This window comes from Amborella trichopoda, chromosome 9 (genome assembly GCF_054954075.1).
Source record: "Amborella trichopoda isolate Santa Cruz 75 chromosome 9, AtrichopodaSantaCruz75HAP2 v2.0, whole genome shotgun sequence".
In the NCBI taxonomy this organism is placed as follows: domain Eukaryota; kingdom Viridiplantae; phylum Streptophyta; class Magnoliopsida; order Amborellales; family Amborellaceae; genus Amborella; species Amborella trichopoda.
Window position 1 is genome coordinate 9,362,106 of NC_142344.1, and position 25,435 is coordinate 9,387,540.

At 39.9% G+C, this 25,435-nt stretch overlaps 1 protein-coding gene across 5 annotated transcripts; it reads left to right on the forward strand.

Moving 5' to 3' along the window:
- Positions 1-409: 409 nt before the first annotated feature.
- LOC18424210 (F-box/RNI-like superfamily protein) lies at positions 410-25,103 on the forward strand. 5 transcript variants are annotated; one of them, XM_006828801.4, is made up of 4 exons: positions 410-733; positions 842-1,047; positions 1,474-1,570; positions 23,527-25,103. In XM_006828801.4, the coding sequence occupies exons 1-4, from the start codon at positions 554-556 to the stop codon at positions 24,913-24,915; spliced, it is 1,872 nt and encodes a 623-aa protein (XP_006828864.1). In that variant the 5' UTR covers positions 410-553; the 3' UTR covers positions 24,916-25,103. The 5 variants fall into 5 exon arrangements, with proteins under 5 accessions (XP_006828864.1, XP_088701828.1, XP_088701825.1 ...); XM_088845702.1 differs by lacking the exon at positions 23,527-25,103 and adding an exon at positions 5,504-5,944; XM_088845699.1 differs by lacking the exon at positions 1,474-1,570.
- Positions 25,104-25,435: the final 332 nt, after the last annotated feature.

Below are 25,435 nucleotides of genomic sequence, written 5' to 3' on the forward strand. Positions count from 1 at the left end.
TTGTTTTGGCTTATAAATTGATCTTTACAACGCGTAAAAATTAAAAAGATATATATATATATATATAATAAGACTATTTATCTTTGGCATCACAATTAATCTTAACTTGGGTAGCTACTTTGACCGAGTTCAAAGTTCAAATTTTTTTTTTTCGAACTTTAAGACGCATCCAATAAAGTAAATGGGTCGATTGTACACAATTCCAAACTAAAATATGTTCGAACACAATGGCGACCACCCAAAAGAGCACATCAAAGCAATTGCCTCTACTTTGGGCGGGGGAGCATGTTGTGGCAGTGGTCTCCCTAGACCGGACCACCAAATCTGGATTTGTAGTCCCACCCCAATAAGGCAAAGGGGATCTTGCAAGCCACCATTAACAATGTACGTTACCATACGTCGGTATCTTACGCGTGGTGCAGTTTGTGCATACTTTGAGAGAGAGAGAGAGAGAGAGAGAGAGAGAAGTGCGAGAAGAAGCTTTGTCCATCCTTTGCAGTTCCAATGATGGTATGAGAGAGAGTGGTTTTGACTTGCTATAGGAGTTCAAATCATGGCTTCGTCCTCAGGATCTGCAAGTGATTTTAGTCTAGACCTTCTTCCTGTGGCTCTTCTCCAGACCATCATGTCCAAGCTTGACCTTCCCTCCCTTTGCTCTGCTGCTGCTTCTTGTAAAACTCTCAACTTTTGTGCCTCTCAAACTCTCCTCTTCATTACCAATTTCCATTTACTGGTAAACCCCTAATATATTCTTAATTTCTTCGAATTTATTTGATTTTCCCCATATTTTTTGGTTTTTTTGTGTCCTAATTTCCTGGTTTTCTCTCCATTTTCATTGCAGGATATTGCCCCCACTGTTGATATGCTTGAGAGATTGCTTCCTCCAAATCCTTCGCTCTGGAGTCTGAAAATTGATTGCAGTAATCTCAATGATTCTTCCATTGTTCATTTGGCGAGACCCTCGCTTCGTGACCTTTACCTGCATAATTGTGGACGCCTCAGTTCGAAGCTTCTTTTAGAGCTTGGAAGGAAATGCACAGACCTAAGGTTTTTACTCTAAAACCCTTACTTTTAGTTATTGTGTTTTTGGGTGAATATCTCATACAAATCAATTTTGTTCTTACATTTTTTGAAAGGCCCAGATCAATGGTGCTTCTGCTTTCCTTTTCGGAAGGATAAATTGATGGTTGTGTAAGATAATATGATCACTTTCTTAGAAGCCCGTTATGTGTTTCAGCTGAATTTATGGCAATTTATTGATCTTCATTCTTAGATTTCATGAAAGACCTAGATTATTGTTACTTCCTTTACCTAAGTGATGCTCCTGATAGAGAATATGATAGTGATACATGTGATTGATCCTGTATTTGTGATCTCATGGTGTGATGTATGGGCATGAATTCCATGTCCATAGATGGGTTATGGATCATTCAATTGCACCTTTATTTTGATTGAAACTTTTGTCTCCTCCAGATCTGTATCCTTAGATTCCCTGGCTGAAGAACGAGGCATTGGGGCTTTGCGCACCTCAGATCTTAAGCAGTTGCTTCAGGGTTGTTCTCACTTAGAAGTAAGATAGAATCGCATTCATCTTGGTGTTTTTCTTTGATTTGATTGCAGTCTAATTCAATGGTGGATTTTGAGCCAAAAGTAGCCTGATTTTATCACCTCAAACTTTTGGTGAAATTTCTTTGTTGATGCATGGGGAGCTTGTGAATATTCATAACTTAGTGTACTTGTATCATGGTTTTGAAATAAGTTGTTCATGAATATTAATATAGGCACACCAGGAAAATATATATAATGTGGGGAGTGATGGCTGTTGTCAAATGTACTACAGGTGGTTCTTGTGGTGTTTCAGAAGTGTAGGCATGTTAATTTGACGCATCTAAATTAAGGAGGCTTTCCTGGTTTACCAAAATTTTGGACTTACAAAGTGGGCTACAATGGGAAAGGAGTCACGAATTTCCAAATTCTTTGAAAAATCACCAACCTTTTTGATAATTATTATTTTTTAGTTTGGCAAATTTTCCAACTACATTTATTTCTGGGGAAACTTAGAACTTGAAAAATGCCTTATATAAGTGTGTTCTTGTCGAGGTTTCAAAAAACGCTAGGCGGCCATCCTGGTGCCCAACGCCCACGCCCAAAATCTTAGGCGCCCAGTGGTACAACTTTTTTTTGTATATATATATATATATATATTTGCTTTCCAAAACACACATGTATGCATATATTTGTGTCAATTTTGTAATTTATTGCAGTTGAAAATATTTTAACATACTTTTTATATACCAACATACGACATCGCATTTTGAGAATAAACTTGTTTAAAATTTCAAAATTCAAACCATACAAAACATTTAAAAGTCTAATAGGCTATGTAAGAGTAATAGTTGGATAGTCTCCAACTCTTCCATTCTCCATATTCCATGTCCATAATAACATGGACGCCAAGTTTCCAACTCTCCAAGTCTTCAACAAACTGACTTACAAAAGTATAAAACAACACAACAAAATAGTCCAAAACGGCAAAAAAAAGTATGTCTAACATCCAAAATCCAGTGTCAAATGGCTCAAAGAAGGAGATCTAAACACTAGTTTCTTCCACCGAACTGCGAAATGTAGGAGAGAGGACAACACTATTTCCACACTCAAAAAGGATAATGTCATCCTTACTCATAAGGGTGACATCGAGATAGCCATCCTAGATTACTTCCGTGATTTATTTACGGTCCCCCAGGTTCGTAGACCTAGGATGACTTCTCTTAATTTCCCTTCTATCTCAGCCCATTCTAAACTTTGGATTCAGAGACCTTTCTTTGAAGCTGAAATTTTATCGGCCATCAATAACCTTGCCATTGATAAGGCCCCTGAACCCGACGGCTACTCCATAGCGCCTTTTAAAACCTTTTGGAACACCTTCCTACAGGACATCGTTTTGTTCTTTGAAGAATTTCACTCTAGGGGTATTATTCACAAGGCGATGAATGCTACCTTTAATGCCTTCATCCCCAAAGAGCCAGGAGCTGACGAACTAAACCTCTTTCGGCCTATAAGCCTCATCAATTCCTCGTACAAGATTTTATCCAAGGTGCTGGCTACTAGGCTTCAAAAAGTCCTCCCTTTTGTTATCTCCCCCTCCCAAACTGCTTTCATTAAAGACAATGAAATCCTAGACGGGGTAGTCATGTCACATGAATGTATCCACTCCTGACACATTCTCAAGAGACCAGGCCTTATTTTCAAGATTGACTGGGAGAAAGCCTATGACCATGTCGAATGGTCGCTACGTGATCAAGTTCTCCTTAGAATGGGTTTTGGGAATATCTGGAGGAAGTGGATGAAAGGTTGCTACTTCAGCCCCCACTTCTCAGTTATCATTAACGGGTCCCCAAAAGGCTTCTTCCCTACCTCCAGGGGTCTTCGACAAGGGGACCCTCTCTCCCCCTTCCTTTTTACCATTGTTTCTGAGGTCTTCAGTAGATCCCTTACCCGCTTGTTTCAAGCAGGCCTAATCTCTGGTTTCATGAGCTCCTCTCAGGGGACTGCAGTTTCCCATCTGCAGTTCGCATGTGAGACACTGGTCTTTCTGGATGCTCATCCCACTGAAATCGAAAATCTTAGGATCTTCCTAAGATGTTTTCAGGAGGCTACAGGTTTCAAAATAAACATGTCTAAATCCAAAATGTTGGCAGTGGGTTTATCACCTAACTAGATCAGATCTCTTATTCCAAGGTGACCTTGCCTAATAGAGGACATCCCCTCTACTTATCTGGGTCTACCCCCGGGAATTGGTAAACCCAAAAGAAACCTGTGGTCTAACGTCATTGAAAACGTGGATAAACGCTTAGCTGGGTGGAAGGGCAGATTCCTTTCCATGGTAAGACGCAGAACCCTGATAAATGCAACCCTTGTCAACATCCCTGTTTACCTTATGTCCATTTTCCATATCCCTACCTCTGTGGGCAACAGATTAGAACAACTATCCAGAAACTTCCTTTGGTCTGGACAGCCAAAAAAAACTAGGTTCCATCTCTTATCGTGGGACAAAGTCAGTAGACTGAAATCTCAAGTGGGGCTGGGTATCAAATCCGTTAGAAAGCATAACCTGGCTCTGCTTGGAAAATGGTGGTGGCGTCTAGCCACTCAATTTGACGCGCTGTGGGTCCAAGTGATTCGTTGCAAGTATCATATATTGGGTACCACAAGAAACGTGTCGAAACAGAGCTTCTGGTTTTTGGAACTCCATAAACCATTCCCTCGAACTGTTCAGAAAGTTCACTAGATTGCATGCAAGAGAAGGGGCCAAGGTTAAATTCTGGTTGGATCTATGGTTCGGTCACACCCCCTTTAAGGATCTTTACCCTTCCCTTTTCTCCATTGCTTCTAACCCTGATTCTAAGGTGTCCGAGGAAATGCTTATTTTGGGAATGAAAAGAGTTTGGAACCCATCCTTCAGACGGAATCTCTTTGAAGCTGAGGTATTTTCCTTCAACCAACTTTTAGCAGCCTTACATGAGCGCAACTTACCCTCTACTGGTAATGATTCCTTGGTATGGACTCCTTCCCCATCTGGCTGCTTCATGGTGGCCTCTTTCTATAAAACACTCACCCAATCCTATAGTGTCGCCCACACCACCCCTGTTGTACAGGTTAAAGCTTGGTCGTCCGTAGCCCCCCCTAGAGTCCAACTGTTTAACTGGTTAGCTTGCTACCAAAGAGCCTTGACGGTAGATCAATTGCAAAAGAGAGGGGTCCACACCCCTAATAGGTGCATCCCGTACCTTACCAAGGAGGAAACCAATGAACACCTCTTCATCCATTGCGATCTGGCGAGTCTCTTATGAAGTAAAATCCTAGATCTCTTCGGCGTCCGATGGGTCACCCCTCCCTCTATGCCTGATCTACAAGCAATAGACTTCGGCGTGCCATGGCCAAAAGCTGGCAAAATTCTGTGGAAAGCAACCACGACAACCTTACTTTGGATCATTTGGAACGGAAGGAACCATAGAATTTTCAAGGGAAGGTACCAATAGCCACTGGTACTCCTCCATAAAATTTTGTCTATGGTCACCTTCTGGGCAACCAACTCCTAAGAGTTTGCAGGAATTCCTTCATCATACTTCTCCAACAATTGGCATCTGATCCTTTACCACAATCCTGGTAGGCTTACTAAAAGCAGTTTCTGGCAACCACCTCCCAGAGGTGCTATCAAACTCAACTTTGATGGCAGCTCTAGGGGCAACCCGGGGCCTTCAGGGCAGGAGGAGTTTTCCAGGATGATGAAATCTTTTTACGTATGCTGAACTGCTCGGAGTAATGAATGCCCAACAAGCCGAAGCCACGACACTTTTAATAGGCCTGAGAAACTTTAAACTCTCTTGGGGAACCTTACTGATAGTTGAAGGGGATTCCAGTAACGTCATCTCATGGGCATCTAGAAAAACCTCACTCCATGGAACCTTCTGCACATTTTTTATGAGATTGATTCTTTATGCAGGGATACCAGCGTCTTTTGGATGCATACCTTCGGGGAGTCCAACACTCTGGTGGACCTATTGGCAAATGATGGAGTTCACCTCTCTGACCATACAGGCCTTTAGTAATCCTGTGTCTCTCTCAGGCCACTGTTTTTTCTTGCCCTTGTACTTTTTGTGTATACAGCGTACATGTAAACAGGGTGCTTTATAAACCCTTATGTGTCTTTGCTTTGCCAACGTGCTGTTGTCGATAGCGGCCTCTTTTTGGTTTTTCTAAGGGTATTTTTTACCTTCGCCTGCGGGCTTATGTGAGGGCTGCTACGCCCATCTTTTGTAATTCGCTCTTGTTCTTGTTAATACCAGTTAACTTTATAAAAAAAAAGCATCCAAAATCCAAATGTCTAAACTCAAACCAAGATGTTGCAATAAAGATACTACAAAAGAAGAAAGGGGACATCCAATAATAATTAGAATTATCATCGTTATTGCTTGCATCTGCATCGGAAGTCTAGGTATAGCTAATAGGTATAACTAAAGATTGAGGGTTTATGGAAGTGTTCTTTTAACTTTGGCGTGTTAAAAATAACCCCCATAACATGTTTACACTATCTTCACTATCTTGGGGGTCAAAATTACCTCCTTTGCCCTTTTGGGTAACTTAAAAATTCGGAAAAGGGCCCACGGCTTTGGGCGCCCGCCTAGAACTGGGCACTGGGTTCCATGTTGCACTTCACACTCCCGTCTACATCTCTCGTAACCTGGCCAACTCCAATCCCCAAAAAACTGCATTGCTTTATAAAGCTGCATTTTTAAATTTCAATTTTTTTTCTTTGGAGGATCTTAGGAAGTTAGCGAATTGTGATAGCTTGGTAAGAGATAGGAGGACATAGATAGAGTAGTAGCTCATACTCTTGTTCCATGAATGTCCTCAATGAGGAGGCTTTTAGTCTATTATGACTTAATAAGAAGAATGTGGGCACTCTTTTTCTTATCTACGATCCATGCTAGTCAGATGGCTGATGAAGTGGAGGAGACTTCAACTTTATTGGCTCTCATGACAAAGGTGTTACAACATACAACTTATTAGCATGTGCCATTTTCTCAACCGGCCGTCATGCACTTGTGTCTCCATGGCAGGTTCCCCAGTAGGTCTAACAATCATGAGGACCTAGTCAAGACATAGTTACACCAATTTCTTCTGTGGCAATGGTTGACTAGGCTTTTCCTGAAGAATGTCTTTCATAATGTGGCCTCCAGTTTTTTAATATGGGCTTCATGTGCAAGGAGGTGGAGTAAGTGGAACATCTCCTGCTTTATTCAATTTCCAAGGCTATTTGATTCCTTCTTCTATATTTGCGGTGTACTTAATGTTATGTCGGTGGCGATTTGTGACCCAATGACCCTATAATTGTCGTTTCTTGATGCTTTCTCTAGGATATATGGGATTACAATAGCAATACAAGCTGGGAATACAGTCAAGTTTAGAATTAATTACGCTAGGATCCACATATAGATGGTGTCCTGAAACTGAACTTCCATGGCTGCTTTGTTTGGGAAACAAGATCCTTTGGAATAGGGAAGTTATTGAAGGATAACTCTGGGGGAGTCAGTTTTGTTGGTCCAGTTGGGCAGGACTTTTCTAGTATTGAAGGAATACCTTTTCCAACTAGCTTTAAAGGGTTTTCCCATTTACTTAGGACCATTGATCTTCAGAGGGAATTCAATGTTTGTTTACATGAGATCTAGATGTTGCCGGTGTTAGATTCCACCGTGCACTTCATTTCAGTTTAACCAGGTTAAAGAAAAAGGGGAACAATAATTGCCTAATGCCGATTGGTAGATAAAGGAGTTTTGTGAGATGGCATTTTGCTGAAAACAAGTCCTAGGTTCAGATTTGAGGTTCGATACAAGGTCTTAAGGCTCGCTAACTGCGGTATTGACACCTTGATTGAAAGACCCCTTTTTTCTATTCGCCTCGATTACGAGTTTGATGATTTGTAGTTAATTAATGATAAATCACTAAGAAATGCGCGGATAGTTTTTGGAGGTGGGGCATATTACATAAAAAGATGAGTTTTGGGTGCATCATAGTAATATCATGTGAATGTTGTAAAGTTAGCACTCTCAGCACAATGTGTGCTACGTAGTAAAGTTTTCATAAAACTAGCATGATGTGTACATTTTGAATTAGGATTGAATCATATCCCCCGTCAGGATTGGGACTATGGGATTGTGACAAGTAGAAAGTTTCATGTAGTAGGCCTCGTTATCTGTACACTTTGAAATCTAGGGATCTCAATCCCAATATGTGGAAGAGCATGATCCAAACAAAAATCAGGATCGAATGATAAATTATGTGACTAAGCTTCATCTGGTTAAAAATCGAGCCCTCCCAAGCACATGGCAATATAGTGGTGTAGTATATAATGTTATAATGTGCCACTATGTTATACAATACCGTACTACTATAAAATACTACAGTACTAGGCCATACACTTTGTTCTACTACACTATGCTATATGGCACTATATTTAAACATATTATATACAAAAATATAGTTTATACTTGTAGTACTATTCCATACCTCTAGACTATACTATAGTGCTATAGTTAGTACTATATTGTTCCACATTTCTATATGATATTTTGCTACAATGCTAGCGAATTTGAACCCCGTCTAACTCAAGACATTGATCCCTAATAGGAAGGATTGAGATTCTAAATTTTAAGAACCAAGGAGGAGCAAGACCCTCTTCCCTAGATCACTGGATTGGGATTCCTCAGTGGAATCGAACCCATGCTAGGTGGATCCCGCGACATGCTTGCTATATCAGGGTACATCAATACAAAACACATGTAGTGTTAAAAAAATGGAGGTGGGAGCCCAAGTATCTGAATACTTGAAGGTGTTTTCTTTTTTTTTTTTTTGGTTGGGGAGGGGGGGAATCGGGGGAGGGAACGGGAGCTTACACACACACATATATATATATATATATATATATATATATATATATATATATATATATATATATATATATATATATATATATATATATATATATATCATCATCATCATCATCATCATTCTAGCCTTATCCCAACTATTTGGGTTGTCTACATGAATCTTGTTCCGCCATTCTGCTCTATCAAGGGGCATACCCTCAGTAAGACCATAAATCACCATATTTTTCACTATATGTGTGTGTGTGTTGTTATCATCATCATCATCATCATTTGAGCCTTATCCAAACTATTTGGGGTCGGCTACATGAATATTGTTTTGCCATTTTGCTCTATCAAGGGTCATATCCTCAATAAGACCATAAGTCCCTCCATCTTTTTTCACTATGTCCATCCATGTCCTTTTGGGCCTTCCGCTTGTCCATTTAGAGAGCCTTCCACTTAAACCGAATCGCTCCTCGTAACTGGTGCTATATTGGGTCTGAACTGCACATGACCAGCCCACTTAAGTCTACTTTCCTTCATCTTGCTGCCTATTGGTGCTACACCTAAAGTCCGTCGAATGTATTCATTTTAAATTCTGTCAAGCCGTAAGCCCTTAGCCATTTTTATAGGCCTTAACTATGATTTATTTTTTATCGGGGTTTACTCTGTTTTGTTTTTGGTTTTTTTTCCTTTTTTTTTTTCTTTTTGCTTGGGGGGGGGGAGGGCTAGAATACCCCCAAAACCTTTTCCCCCCCTTTTTGGGGGGAAATGTACTTTTTTGCCCTTGGACGAGGGCCTGATTCTGCCCTTGTCCAAGTTGTGTCGAGGTGCTGCCTAGGCACCCACCATGAGGCAGGCTCTTAGGAGCACATCCTCCTAGGATATCCGTCTAGGGCATGCCTTGGTGTTTTGAGAGCCTGGCCCACAGAGTTTTTGAACATTCCTTGTGCTAATGTGTTAATATGCTCAGCTAGATCTACATATGCTAGTACTACAAAGAATATATATTACCCAGCTAGGCTGCTTGGCTTGACACCTATGTTGAGTTGAGATCCTCTTTTGATAGCGAACCGGCGCTGAAATGTTACCCTTCTTTGAAATTTCCTCTCTCTAGTGTTTCCTGTCTTTTTCTTTTCAAATAGAAATATGTTATTTTTTGTTGCTTTACCTAACTTTTTCTCTCAAGGTTCTCATTGTCATTTCCTCTTTCCACTCTAAACATAAGAAACAAAATTCATTAAACAATGGATTTAACTTATAAAATGACAGAATCTTTACAATAAAGAGTAATAGGAAAAAAGGCGAAAACCTATTTGCAAAGAATTGGGCTTGGGTTAAGACGGTAGAGTCTGGGTTTTCATAGCACAATGTCTCAAGTTCCATTCCTATATAACCTTGTCAAAAAAAAAAAAAAACAATTGAAAGCCAAAGTGTGAATCTTACCTCTGCATTATCGCAAATGGAGGACAATTCATAGCGGAATTGGAGACGAACAAATTTTTGATCGAGGATTTTGAACCAAATTAACCTAAAACCTAGTTCAATCTATAGGAAATACTAAGGCATTCCAATGCTTCAAAACTTTAAAGGGCAACTGACTCCAAACTATGGTTGATATATTATGGCTGTTTTTCCAAACAAGTTTCAAAATCCGAAGGAGGTTCTTGCATGCTAACATGCATCATGTGTGTTCTGTATGGTCATCCCCTTGGGGTACAATGTAGAATGCGTGCATACTATATTGTAGTACGCGGTGTGGTGATCCACTCTATGCAAATGGTTCACATGCATGCTCCATTGCACACAGAAATGTGCGTACTAAGTAGGATGCACAATTTTGTATGTGTAGTATGCAGCTCAAGAGGCAGCACCCTAGTGTGTAGGATCCATGTGCTTGACCTTCAGAATGTCTGTATTCATGGTTTCATGTAAGCACTTTTGTACACGCAGCCTTAGATTTAGCCTCATTTCCTAGATCAAATTCTGGCCTCTCATTTAGAAAACATAGCCCTAGCTTCAAAGTTGTAATAGACTCAAAAAGGGATGGAGGCTTTATGTTTCTAGATACCTTTTTGGCAGAAAAAGAGCTCTGGTTCACTAAATATTCTCAAAGCAAGTGTTCCTAGCCCAGGAAAAACCTCACTCCTCTGCCATCATATCCATTAAAACCCAAGTATCCAAATAGTTTGATCCTCGATTTTAACCCTTGTCTAAAACTTTGTTTCTCACCATTGCCTTTTTGAGGCTGCAGCAACCTCTCAGCACTGGTTCATGAATTAAAAAGAGGATCTAAACCCCAAAGTCAGAAAGATCCTCCATCCACACTAGGTGCCATGCACAGGTGGCATTTTTCTTCTTTTATTTATCGTTTAAACTAGCGTAAATGATATCGTTTGCATGTATTTTGCATCACTAAAGATCAAATGGCCAGAGAGACACGTCAGCTCCAAATATGGCATGAAACAGCATGTGTGGTCACATATTTATCCTTGAACTTGGTATAGAGCCCCAAGGTTGGACATATTGACTCCTTCATGCCTAGCAGAAAGTGCTGGAGTTGAACATCATATGTCCCCGCAGCCTACATGCCCCATGCGGTCAAGTCCTGTTGCAGAGATTGAACATCTGAATAGTGGGCGGTCAACATTGTTGTATTAGTGACCACTGCTCTACCCAAAACCATGTGAAATTGGTCCCAAAAATAGCCAAGTTTCAGGAAGATTTAAGTTTGGTTGGGTATTCCCCTCCCCAAGCAGTATACTTTCTTTTATAAGCTGGATCGATAGTTGTTCAGAGACATCCTAACAAATCCACTAGATGTTCTCAGAATGTGATGAAACTTGGAAGGTCTTTAAAAAACATGTAGAAGGACCTCTCCTCAAATTTTCATGAAGTTATGAGGCACCGGCGGTTACACCCATTATAAAATGGTTACGGCTGGTGGATCTAAACGGTGCCCTGATGGGTCATGTGTAAAAGGAGGTCTTAACAAACTATCCCCAATTAAGATGAAAGTTGGTGGGTTTTTAATTTAGGGTATTTCAAGACTGCCCTCTAAGTTTCAGGCCATTTGGACACCATTTGACCCATTCTTTCAAGCATGGCAGTCAAATCAAATTGCAGTGGTACTATTCCCAACTGCCGGTGGGTTTGGAAGCTCCCCGTTTTAGCAGAGCCTGATGAGAACCTAACTGCTGGTGCTCAATTTCTCACTCATCTGAAGGTGTTTTGAGCTGAAATTTGGTCTGTTGGATCCTCCTTCAATGCTCTAAAAGCCAATATTAAAATCGGGATAAATCATTCAAGGTTTTAGAAGCGAATTAAAGATCAAATTCAGTGGCTTTTTGAGCCAGCTGCACACTGTTGCACACTGAGCAAGGTGACTTCATCGATTCAAGTCTTCAATAGTATAAGGAGTTTGCATGGGTTTGAACCAAAAGATGCCCATCTCAATTCCCCAACTTCCCGAAAATAAAATTTGGCACAAATAAGCCCTAAATTGGAATGATAGGGCCACTTCAGATTCCATTCTCGGCAGAACTAACAGCTTGTGGAGTCAATGGGACTTTGACCTTTGGTATTTTGTCAGCATTTTGGTCAAATTTCGCTCCAACTTTATTTTCGCCCCAATTTTGGAGAAACCCAACTTAACCCCTTTGAGCTTATAAAAACCCCTTTTTCTTTGGGCATTAAAGAAGAATATCACTTTGAAAGAGATCAAGCCTTGAGAACCGCCTTTGCCTAAGATGCTGCTCCAAAGCCCCAAAATCAAAGTGAACAATCCCCTTTAGAAAGAGAATTTTGAGAGAAATTAAGAGAAACCTTGAGAGAATTGAGCTTTGATCACGAGAAAGAGAGCCGAGGCGCTTTTCTAGAGCATCGTGAGAAAGAAGGTGATTACAATGGAAACACCATCTTCCTCCCCATGATCAAGGTCATACACATTTGAGACCAGATAATCTGACTCGTAAATCCAGGTCATATGCCCAAGCATCGGGTTACCTCCAATAGATTGTGTTTTTGTTCTTGTTTTCTGGTTTTTTCTTGTGGTTTGGAAAACCAGTCAAAGGTTTTCCATTTGCTTTATATTTGCCATCGGATGTAAATTGTAACTGGCTGCTCACGAACACCCGGATTTGGTATCAAACCCAAATATATTTTTTGTGAAAGTGTCTTTGGTTTATTACCTTATTCAGAGCCTTTTCTTAAAATCTTTTCCGAGAACACGATTTTCCTCAAACACTCATAAAGCATATTGAGGTTATTGGCACACTTTAAATACTGCATGGATCCAGCATCCAGTGTGCTAATTTTACAATTACCTTTATGTGACCTAGTAATCAGTGAATTTTATGTGTACAACACCCATATTGTGATATAGCATGATGTGTGCTCAATCTGTTAACTGACAACACACAAATTACATTTTCCAGTATGCTTTCAAAACTCATATTTCTTATTAAATCTTCCGTCCCTCTAAAACGCATATTAGCATTTCTGTGTTTTATGAGGATTCTTAAAGCTGAAAATCATCAGACCATTCAATAGGATAAGGGTTCTTTCAACCAGGGTGTTGCATAACAGTTTATGAGCCTTGGGACTTCAGATCTTATTTGAACTCAATAATTGTTTTTGGAGAAGCCTGCCTCCCAAAATCCGCTATCTAGTGTAGTGCAATCAGGCCATTACTGACCGCATTTTCTTTTACATGTCTAAGTGTCTGATCTGAAGTGCATCGTATAAGCCAATGACACTGGCGCCTTAAGAACACATGTTAACAATGTTACTAGGTGGTTCCTCTGTATGAGTACGTCTTGAGCACCAACCCCTCAAGGGTATGCAACCCTTGGTTTGCCAGGGAACTGTCATAGATGGACGAAGTCTGAGTGAAGGATACGAGTCATGGATGGTTATTTGAAGTAGCATATTCCTGGAAAGGGTTTATATTGCATTATGCCTTAAAAATGTTTGTCCATGGATATCCTAATATTATACAAAACAACCCTACATCCTAATATAATACGATATACATGAATGTACACTATCAACCCCCCTCATCCTGTCTATTGTAGTGCATTTGGTTCTGTATCAGATCTTGGCATTTGGAGTTTGGGGCTGACAACTATATATATATAATGCCATCTGTATTGGCTCAAACACAAAGCCCCAAGTGATTTGTATGGTCTCAGTTGGCACATTGACTCTTAAGTCTTTTGACACCCATCTTGTGCAGTTCAAGCACCATATCAAGGATTTTTGTATCTACAAGGTTTGTTCATACCATGTAGATGTGTATATACCTTGAGCTAGCACGATTCCGAGGTGTGAGGGGTTGGTGCCAGTAAAGTAATAGTAAAGGACAATTTCATTAATAGTAAAGTAACCCTAAAAGTGTTTATAAGGACAATTTGTCCATAAACAAGTGGAGAGGTCTGAGTACATAATGATAAAAGACAATGCACATCCTAATATAATACAATATACAATAACGTACATTATCAGGCTCCTTACAACATGCCCTGTGAAGTCATTTTAGGGTTTCTTGGAAGTTGTAAGTGCCCCGATCAATTAGCACACCATCGTTAACTTGTCTAGTGACAATGGACCGGGCCAAACTTATATATATATATATATATATATATATATATATATATATATATATATGTATATCATGCAGCGGTTATATAGTAGTATAACAATCTTCAAAAATCATGTTAGGGCCATTCATTTGATCCAAATTTTGAAATATGCACTCTTTTCATTCTAGTGAACAATCACAAAAACAAAAAATTTGAAAATGCAACCTCGAAAGTATTTATTAGCCCAATTAACATAAGCCGTCCATTTTGATATGATCCTTAGATTTAGGCCTTAGAAGGATTTTTTCTTTTCCAATTTTTTTCGATAGCTTTATTATCATTAAATGAACCATGTTGAAAAATAAAAAAATGATTTTGAGTTTGTAAAGGCTAAGATTTTGAAATTCAACAAATGAATGGTCTAGATTCGTTGTTGGAGGGGACTCATTTTGACCATATCTGGGGTTCAAATCGAATTTTTTTGTTTTTTGGATTGATTATTGAGATGAAGAGAGTGTGTGTAAAATTTTGAGTCATACAAATACCACAAACATAGTTTTCTAGAAGTGTGGTTGCATTATACTATGACACAACCGTGGCATTAGATCACGACTCTATATATCATCACCATCATCATTATCATCATTTTAGGCTTTTCCCAATTAATTGGGGTCGCCTACATGAATCCTGATTCTCTATTCTACTCTATTAAATGCCATAAGTCCTCATATCTTTTCAGACTACTTCCAATCATGTCCTTTTGGGCCTACCCCCTGCCCTTTTCAGTCTTTCCATTTGAACTAATTCGCACCTCATAACAAGTGTTGTACTTGGTCGACGCCATACATGGTCAGCCCACCTAAGTCTACTCTATCTCATTTTATCGCCTATTGGTGCCACGCCTAATTGTCTTGCCACTCATCCATCTCAACATCCTCATTTCCGCGACGCTCATTCTATGGGTGTATTGTTTTTTGTTCGCCCAACATTCCGCCCCATAGAGCAAAGCTGGTCTCACTGTTGTCCTATAGAACTTAGCCTTCAACATTATAGGTATGCGGCGATCACATAAAATTCCAGTTGCACATCTCCACTTCGCCCACCCAGCTCTAATTCTGTGTGTGACATCTTCCTTGATCTCTCCATTTTCTTGGATTATCGACCCAAGATATCGAAACTACGGTCTTTTATGTACTTCTTGGCCGTCAATCTTAACTACTTCCTCGTCTCTACTCCTATTATTACTAAATTTGCACTCCATATACTTTGTCTTAGTCCGATTAATATATATAGTAATGATCTTATAAGACATCCCAATGGCTTAGAACCCCTGTGGATCACCGTTAGATTTTATTGCAAATCTCAAGATTGGGATGATAGTTGACCAGCCAACTTATATCGGGAACAAAAAACGTGAATTGACAACCCTACTGTGACCCTTTTTCTCTATCTCACCCAATTAGCCTCTCTCTCCCCTCATTCCTTCTCTCTCTTTCCTGGCTGAACCAAGGAGAAACCCACACCCACAACCCTCTATCTCTCTCTCTCTCTCATCCAAACTAGAGAAACCCGTAGATCCTCTTTATTGTTTTTTTTACAGGTGGGTAATGGTTTAGATCGAGGCTGCACAGATGGGAGCTACCCATTAAATTATGGAGAAAACTAGTGTCATCAATTTTCCTAGGAACGTTTCCAAAGAGATTGTTATAAGAGACATTGAAGAACCTCAATGGTCCCCTGGTATAGAACCAATAAATAAATTTAGTGAGAGGTCGAGATAGTTCAGCAATGGAAGATAACCCAATTTTAGAGAAATCAAACCACTAAAACTGTTATTGGACTTACCATTGACACCCAAGATCCCACACTGGTTGGGATCTCGATTGAGAATGGATTTCTAGTGAAATTCAGCCTTTGTAGATTTGTTTCCTGCAATTATTAGGTTTTCAAGCTTATTCCGGCGACAAAGATAAGGAGGAAGGTTCCATTAAAGTAAGTTTCTAGCAATGGCAAGGGTACCAGGTCAGAATTCCGGCCAAGAATGGCCGGAAGTTGGCCAGAGATCTTGTTCCCATAATTTACGAGGTTCTCCAACTCGTTGTTCAAACCCATAACCTCAAGTATTGGACCTTCAAGATTGTTCATGTTGATCGAAACCAGTGAATTTCCTGCGAATTCTTCGAGCCACTATCCAAAGAGATTGTTAGAAGGGACATGAAAAATTTCCAGTGGCTTCAAGTTTCTAAGATTTGCAGGCAAAAGAACCAGATAGTTGATTATCATAGAGCTCGATCTGTGTAACTCTTTTGAGGCCACCTATACTCTCCGGAATCAAACCAATGAGCATGTTATCTGACAAGTCCAAGTTTGAGGGAGAGAGAGGGGTGGAGGGGAGAGAGAGAGAAGGAATGGGGGAGAGAGAGAGGGGTAGAGGGAGGTCTAGAGGGGTGGAGGCTATTACCTGACAAATCCAAGTTCAAGAGAGAGAGAGGGGGGTAGAGGGGTGGAGGAGAGAGCAAGAGGGGTAGAGGGGTGGAGGCTATTATCTGACAAATCCAAGTTTGAGAGTGAGAGGCGTAGAGGGGTGGAGGACAGAGAAAAAAAGCAAGAATGGGGCGAGAGAGAGAGAGAGAGAAGTACATAGGGTTGTCAGTTGGCATTAAATTCTTTTCCGTACAAGTTGGCTGGTCAACCATCATCCCAATATTGAGATTGGGAATCAGATCCAACGGTGATTCATAGGGGTCCTATACAATTGGGAAGTGGCAAGGTCCTATAGGATCATTATATATATATATATATATATATATATATATATATATATCAATGTTTTAAAATGTGGCTGCATAATGCAGGATGTACTGGCAACCGCATGCATGACTTTGGAGGGATGCTCCCGCATATGCGCCGCATCCCGCATAGCTCGCATAGGGCACATATGCGGCCAGTGTGTGATGTGAAAAATAGCCCCTCGAAAAGGGGTATTTTCGTTTTTTTAAGCCCTAAAAAAGGGGTGAAAGGATTTGGGGGGGGGTATTAAACCCCCGAAACTACTAAAAACAGCCACATCTGTGGCCTTTACTTCATCAAGTCAATCAAAAAAAAAAAGGTGACAGAATGTTGTTTTTTCAAAATTCTTAAGATTTTCATCGTGGTTGATATTTGGTTGTTGATTTGTTTCTTTAGGGTGTTAATTTGAGGAAGTTTTAGTGAAGTTTTGACAACAAATTGAGGGTTTCAAGGGCTGAGAAGAAATCGATATTTTCTTAATAGACTTTCAGTTTGTATTTTCTGACTTCAAATTTTGTGGTTGTGATTTTTTTTTTTTTTATTTGTTAATGGTGATAATGGAGGTAGGACATTACGTTGAGGCATCCACACCCCTAACCGCCTGTGCCCCACCCGCATTCTCACGGTTTTGATTTGTGGTTGCAAATTTGTGATTATGTTGTTGAATGTTTTATGAAGCTAGTTTTAAGTTTCCAGTTTCTAGTTTCTAATGTCTTTTATGATCTATTAGGGAATAGTGGATATAAAATCTCCAACAGCTGATACTTTTGGAGTTAATGAATAAGTTAATTACCTACCATAACATAACTCACTTCCATATTTTTTTTTATGCATTAACCTATTCTTTTAAATTTTTTAGAATTTTTTTATATTTATTGACCGCATCAGGGTGATGCACCTGCATCTAGATCGCAATGAGCGTCATGGCCACATCTGTCCCCCCAATGCATTGGGCCGCATCCCACATTTTCAAACACTGACACACACACACCCACACACAAATATATATATATATATATATATATATATATATATATATATATATATATATATATATATATCTCTTAATTATACAATGAGACCATTTACCTTTGATACAAGGTGGTCACCATTAATCTTGACCATTGGATGTGAAATTGGATAGCTGCATTTATTTCATTGACCAAGGTCAAACTTCAAAAGAATATTTCTCGAACTTTGTGATACACCCAAGCTATCAGTTTTCACATCTTATGGTTATAAGTAATTGTGACCTCCTTGTATGAAAGGGTATATATACACACGTTTACCGTGTCTAATTAAGGTGAGGACCTTAAACTTTCCCTTAACCCGTCCCAAGCCTGGCCAGAGAGTTATGTTGCGTTAGATAGGCAGCTAGTGTAAGACTTTGCCACATCTTATCATATATATATTCACCTATAATATCTATCTTATTTCTAAATGTGATGACTTGACAAGCTATTGATAATAAGGATTCACATTAAAATAGCCCAAGAACATCATACTTGCATGCATCTTTAACCAATGGGATTGTGGAGCAGGTACTAGTATTACAGGTTGATGCATCTCAGTGAAGAGGCTCGACGTGACAGAACCTTGGGTTAAAATAGTCCATATTACGAGTTTATCTAACTTAAAAAATTCTTATGGTTCTTTATTTTAGAAATCAAATGAATAAGAGAGAAACCCCATGCAAGAAAAATTATTAATTCAACAGTTGCTTCGCAAACCACATCTTGTTTCATGCTTTGCCAAGAAGCAAGTAAAAACACAATGCCATGTAGTTTATCTACAAGTGTTTGGACAGACAGCCTAGTTTGAATGAACAAATGCAATAGGTTGAAGATTGGATGGTGCAGAGAAAAAGTGACCATGGACAAGTATAGACATTATTTACTGTGTTATCCACTGTGCAGAGAAAAAGGGAACCTATGAGCTGAATGAGGAGCCGGAACAAACTGGCTAACAAAATCAACTGCATAACTGATATCTGGTATGGTAACTGAAAGAACAGCAACTCAATCATTAACTGGCAGTATGCAACAAGGTCACGTAATGGTTCTCCATTAGATGCAGATAATTGAACATTAAGTTCTGCTGGGGTTTTACAGTCTTGGATTTGTGGTGGGCTCGAGAAATAAGGTCACTTGCATACTTGCACTAAGTATCATGGATCCCACGAGCAGATCAGGTAATCTCTATGCCAAGAAAGTTCTATGTTGGTCATTTAAAAGTGGTGTTATTGAATGTGTCTTATCTATGTGATGGTATACCATCATCACTTGTGAAAAGAATGCCATCTACATAGACAAGCAGCACTGATGCCTTGCACCTAAAGGATTTGTAGAACATTGAATGAGACCTCCCTTAGCAAGGGCCACTAAAAAATGATAGAGCTTGCTCGAGATCGTATTTGGCCTGTTTAAGCTGACATACCAAATTTGAAGGGGTGGGATGATGTCTGGTAGCTGGAACTAATAAAACCACCATAATGATAGTTTGGCAACTACAGCAAATGCTTTCTCGTATTCCAGACCATACTCCCATGTAACCTTTGGCTACAAGCCAAGCTTTATATTTTCTGATGGACCCATCTTGTAAGGATTTATTCTTATATCTTGATTTACAACAAAAAAAAATTAGTATTTTCTTTTTGGAAACTCATAGAATTGAGTGGCCTATTTATGTTTCTATGCACTGCGGTTCTGCTCGGGTGTGTATGCTCAAGTTCGTTGATGAATGATACAGTGACTGTTCAAAAAACATGTCATAGTAGGCAAACACACACTCATCCCTAGAATCTGACTCAATCACTTTTGGTACTCTTATTAACTTGGGTGTTCAGAATATGATAAGATGAAATAAAAACCACTGAGTTCAGGTTTTTTGGTTCATAGAATGAATCCTGATAAATTAGTACTGTCATATACAAATAAAATAAAACAAGACCCAAACTTAGATAAAAGTGGAGCATGTCCCCACACACCGGAATGAATCAATTCAAAATTAGCTACAGTTTTATTTTTGGTAAATTTATCAGAAAAGCACCTAAAATCACAGCTGCTCTGACTCATGACTGTGTCCTGTGATGGGTGTTTTGAGATTAAATTAAAAAACATTGGAGTGATAGTTCATCTCTTAGGTGCTTTTTGATAATTTTCCCTGTAGTACTGGAAAGACCAAATGGTAGTGCTGGTTGTTTAGTGAGTGTGCAACTTTCATAGTTCAACTCATTATATAAATTGTCAGGAAAGCAACAAGGAACTGACTCAAGATTGCCAGAACTGATAATTCCCTAAGTGTATAGGGTGCCAGAACTAATAATCCCTAAGTGTATCTAAAATGTCCTAATTGTCTATGCCATAAATTCCATGCATGAAGCAGCTTGTGAGAGACAGGAGCAGTAACTAGAGAAGAATCAGGCAGCTTACGCAGGCAATCCAAATGGTAGAGCTCTCCAAATTTATGACCACCGCCTCTCCCAGTCTGCTTTCCTAGATGATACGTCCTGAATCAGACCCCACAAACAAAATCATTCAATTTTTACTGGTGACTGAGAAAAAATTCATGGATAAATTTCATATGAACCCAACTTCAGATAGAGAGAGGACTAGAGACTATTCTGTGAGAGATTGGAACCATCGCCAGTTAATAAAATTAGAACTTCCTGAGGACTGAACTGATGTAGATAGAAGGGAACTTTGAAGTTCCCTGTTACATAACAGGTGGCTCCGGAGTCTCAAATCCAAAGCCAAAGAAAAAACCATGGAGAATCTGCTCTACTGCCTCATCTGCCAGATGTCCATGAGGCACTCGATTTGGAGCTGCTAAAGGCTGTCCGAGAAGATACTACATCTCAGGAACTCAGAATAGTGGTAGTGGAAGAGGAAGTAGCAGTGCTTGGCACTGAATCAACTACATAAGCTGTCTATGAAGGGTTGTTCCATGTTCTCTTCTTCTTTGGGCCATTGAACTTCATTTGACCAAATTCTTTAGAGCAATTCCATTGAACATCCCTCATATCTTGCACATGTCTAATTTTATTAGTAATAGGCATTGGTGCATTGAATCTAGTTGATGGAATTGATAGTTGGGACTTGGGACTTAGGTGTTTCACCCATACCAGGAACTGATAGTTGGGACATAGGTGTTTAACACATGCCAGGAGCTGGTGCTTTGAAGTTTGAAGAGCCAATAGGCTCAGTACAGCATACAGACCCCAAGGAACAGAGCCTTTACTACGAGCAAGTGGGTGCCATGAGACTGCTAAAGCTCCTGAAGGCTGAGCATCCTCTATATCAGGTGACATATGTCTATGCTATATGGGTGCTCGAATATACTTAGACACACTCTGATTTGAGCCCCGTGAGCATATGAATTAAGTAACCTTGCTTTATGCTAATATTGTTCAAATATATCACCATCAAAAGTGAGCCGAGGATCCATAAGGGATTGTTCATCCCAAATCTGCTGAAGAGCAAAATACTAATCATCTATTTATTTATCCCCTTGAGTAATACCCCTCAGATTTTGTTTTAACTGATAGAATCTTGCACGATTATTCTTTCGCTCCTTTTCGAGGTGCAACCACACACCTTGCTGCTTTGAAATGTGTCAAACCAGCCCCAATCTTCTTTTCTACTGAGCTTGCTACCCATGCAACGACCTTAGAGTTATTAGTGACCCAAAGGTTCTTATCACAATTATACTCTTGGACTCTCCTCATCAAGCTTTACTGGTCTGGTAGAGTAGCATCAATATGGCTACCCATTCTCTCCCATAAATATAATTTCACATATGGAAGACCCAGTATGAGTAATTACAACTGTTTAGCTTCACTGGAGTTTATATGTGCAGGCTCTTTTCTCAAATATAAAGTTGTGCCAAAATTATGATATCCAAAACCAAACTAGCAAATAACTGATTGAATCCTCTGAACACTTGATTAGGAAAACAATGAGAAAATTTATATTTATAGTGTTATATACAGACAAACAATGTGAAATTTTTCAGAAACCAGCTGGATCCGCAGTGAATGTTTTGGTCACCATGATCAAACTGCTAATAAATCGATACAAAATTTTAGGGGAAGATAGAAGACCCTTGGGAGAACCCAATGGACATGGTCTCTCGCAAAATGGAGCTCGTATGTGTGAGAAATGAACTTTTCCATTGCAGAACGGCTCTTCTTGCACAAAAATCAAGAAGCATCAAGAACTTTCAACTCTGAATCCTTTGGATCTGAAATTTCAGCAGTGCATGTATGATAGAAAGGTGAACCAATGGCCTGAAGCTCCAAAAATTCTTGTATGCATGTAAGCCTAAAAGAGTTCTGTGAGTAATGGTTTTTTCTTACTGAATGTGAAACAAGCCCTTGCAGTGCGGTTGTCAATGGACTCATCTAAATGCAAGCTGGAAAAGCACTTAAGGTATATTGGGTTTCGTGGTGCACGCGGCTGTATGGATCCTCAGATGTGGCTGTGCGGAGTACAGACTGCAAGATAAACCCTATTTGATGGCGCAAATTTGGGCCAACTCACTGTGCCGATCACATGTGTACTATTTGTTTGATATGGGATATGCCAAGAAACTGAAGGAATTCTGGGAACAGATTTGAGGTGTCTCTGATGCCATGTTAGAGCCAGAGAAATATCAAATTCTGATTGCAGGCATAGAAATCATGGATCTATTTCTCGGTCACTAGAAATTGAGATTCATTTCATCTAAACATGACTACGCCGTACAAAATATGCAACTATCCACATACAGAAACATGGCAAAATTACCCTCAAGCTAGTTGACAGACTACATTGACTTAATAGAGACTAATGTACATCTTAGTGCTGAATACTTTGAAGCAATGCAATTGCTTCACAACTATCCCTTTGAGTTCATGCAAGGCATGTCATTCCTCTAATTTATATTTTCTGCATAATATTATTAGCCAGTCTCCAGGGTAATTCTCTCTCCATGCCCTAACCAATATAATGAGGAAAAACTCTTAGACAAGTGAAAAGAGCTCTCAATTCATCCTTGGAAAGCAGAACCTTGTCTCGGTATTAGTTATCCTTTCTTGTTAAACAGTTTAAATAATTCAATGGGTAGGGTATTAGGAGGAAACATTTTGCATTTTAAGCACAGCATTCGTCCCTTGACAATGTGTCAGAGGGCTACATGCAATAGTTTGCGCATATGGATGAGCTGATATGTGGGAACCTATAAGTCAGCTGTAATTCGTGTTGGGTTAAGCATATACAGTTCGCATTTCATTATGGGATGGATTGAGCACATTTGCTATCTTGTGTAAAGGAAAATCAGGTGTTTCACATGCATATTCTCGTCATTCAGGGGCCGTTTATGTTATGATTGATTTTCGTTCCTTTCTCCTAGTTGTGTAAAAATCTAAATAAACATGTGTAAGATTTTCTTTTTGATGGGATGTGCAAGAAAACAAAAAATGCCAACTATCTCTAACCTTGTCACTACTCAATTACCACTTGCCAAGTAGGTTATATATTACTTGATTTCAGATGGTCATTGACTTTAATTTATGATTTCTACTATCATCTTTTTTATAAGGATCGTTTCTGCTTGCATACACATTTTGAAGGTTTGAAATTTAATTTACTTGTTTGATTATTTCTGGATTGCTGGTTTGTTTGTGGGAGATTCTGTTTTGGCAATGGCCCTTCCTATGGTTCTATTGATACGTGGCCTTACTTTTGTAGTCACTGAGACTCATATTTGACATTTCAACATTTGGGAGTCGCAATTTCCCTGAAGTATTGGCAACTGCTTCAGAAAGGCTCATGGTTCTCGAAATCGGCTTTGCCATGTCAGGAATGGCCAAGGAAACTTTTTCTAGAAAATCAGGGGTCAGCCAATATCCCTTGAGCCCATCTGTGTTTCCATGTCTTCAAAAACTATGTCTAGGCGTGGATATCATCACCGACTCTTTAATATGCACGATTTCTAGGTCTCTTGTGTCCTTAACCCATCTCGACCTTCATGATGCACCCTTTGTGGAACCCCTAGCTCCATTCGATCTCACCAACATGGGCATGCAACAAATCAATCCGTACAAGAAACTCAAGCACCTCTCTCTTGTTAGAAGCCAGGAATTTGCACCAGCCTACTTCAGGCGAGTCAATGACCTTGGTGTTCTTTTAATGGTGGAGGCCTGTGCTGACTATGAAAGCATCTATCTCGGGGGCTTTTCTCGGATAACTGACACAGGCTTGAGGGCTATCTTGCACTCTTGCCCGAAACTCCACAAAGTCAAGGTGTGGAATGGGACCCGCCTAACTGACCTGGTTTTTCACGATATCTCAGCTACCCCACTTGCCCTAACCCACGTAGGACTAAGATCGTGCAATCTCATAACTAATGCCTCCATTATCCAGTTAGCATCTAACCGTGATCTCAGCACTTTGGACTTTAGAGGCTGCCGAGGAGTCGGAGATCGGGCCCTGAATGCTATATGCACTCTACCCAAGTTGAAGGCTTTATTGCTCGATGGCTGTGATATCAGTGATGTGGGGTTGTCTTATTTGGGTTATGGGTTGACCTCCTTGGTCTCGTTATCTCTTAGAGGGTGCAAGAGGATTACCGATGAGGGAATTCTGGCTTTATTTGTCGGCTCTCTCAAGCAAACCATCCAAGTATTGGACCTCTCATATATATCCAATGTATCTGACAATGGAATACTCTCGCTAGTGAGAAGCGGCGTGCAGATTGTTGAACTAAGGGTTCGTGGGTGCCCACTTATTGGGGACACATCAGTCATGGCTTTGGCTTCAATGCGATCAGAGAGTGGAGGCTATGGAAGCAGTATGCAAGTTTTGGATCTTCACAACAGTGGGAGGATAACTAGACTTGCGGTTCGGTGGTTTAAGAAGCCTTATTTCCCTAGATTGAGATGGTTGGGCCTTACAGGTGGGGTGCATCAAGATTTGGTGGATTCCTTGAAGATAAGTCGCCCTTTCCTGCGTGTAGCTTTGGGAGAAGAGCTTGGCGCTGGACAGTGGGATCCATGGGATGGGCTTCACAGCGATGAGCTTGAAGAGGTGGATGAGTTGGAGCAGTGGTTGCTTGATGTTGAAGGTGATGAGGACTGAATGGAACTTGAAGGGCTATCGTTGCATGATGGTGTGGGAATAGAGTAATGTTGGAGGATACTGGCGGGTGCTGGTACTTGTTGTTTTGTTTCTCTCTCTCTATTTATGCATCGTATGTTGCAAATTAATGTTGCAGGAAGGTAGAGATATGCTATTCCATTGTAATTTTATATTGTACACTCTCTCCATTGTTATCTTCTTTCTCTTTCTCTCTCTCTCAGAGTCGCTCACCATGTGCATGCGCTTATGTGTCTGCATTTGGACACTTTTTATATATTTATAAGCTAGCGGTGTTTGTCATTGCTTAGAATGACATTATCGGAAGTTCAACCAAATGCATAGTTTGACAAGTCAAAAACTTTGATATGGATTTGTTGCGGTTCCGATCTGTGTCTAATCAAACAGTGCTGGATAACAAGGACTTGGGATGGGACTGACTAGCATCCTGAGCCTGAGTCAGGTCTGATGCTCCCGGCTGAGTTCCAAAACACTAATATAATTTGAGAGCTCACAGGTTCCC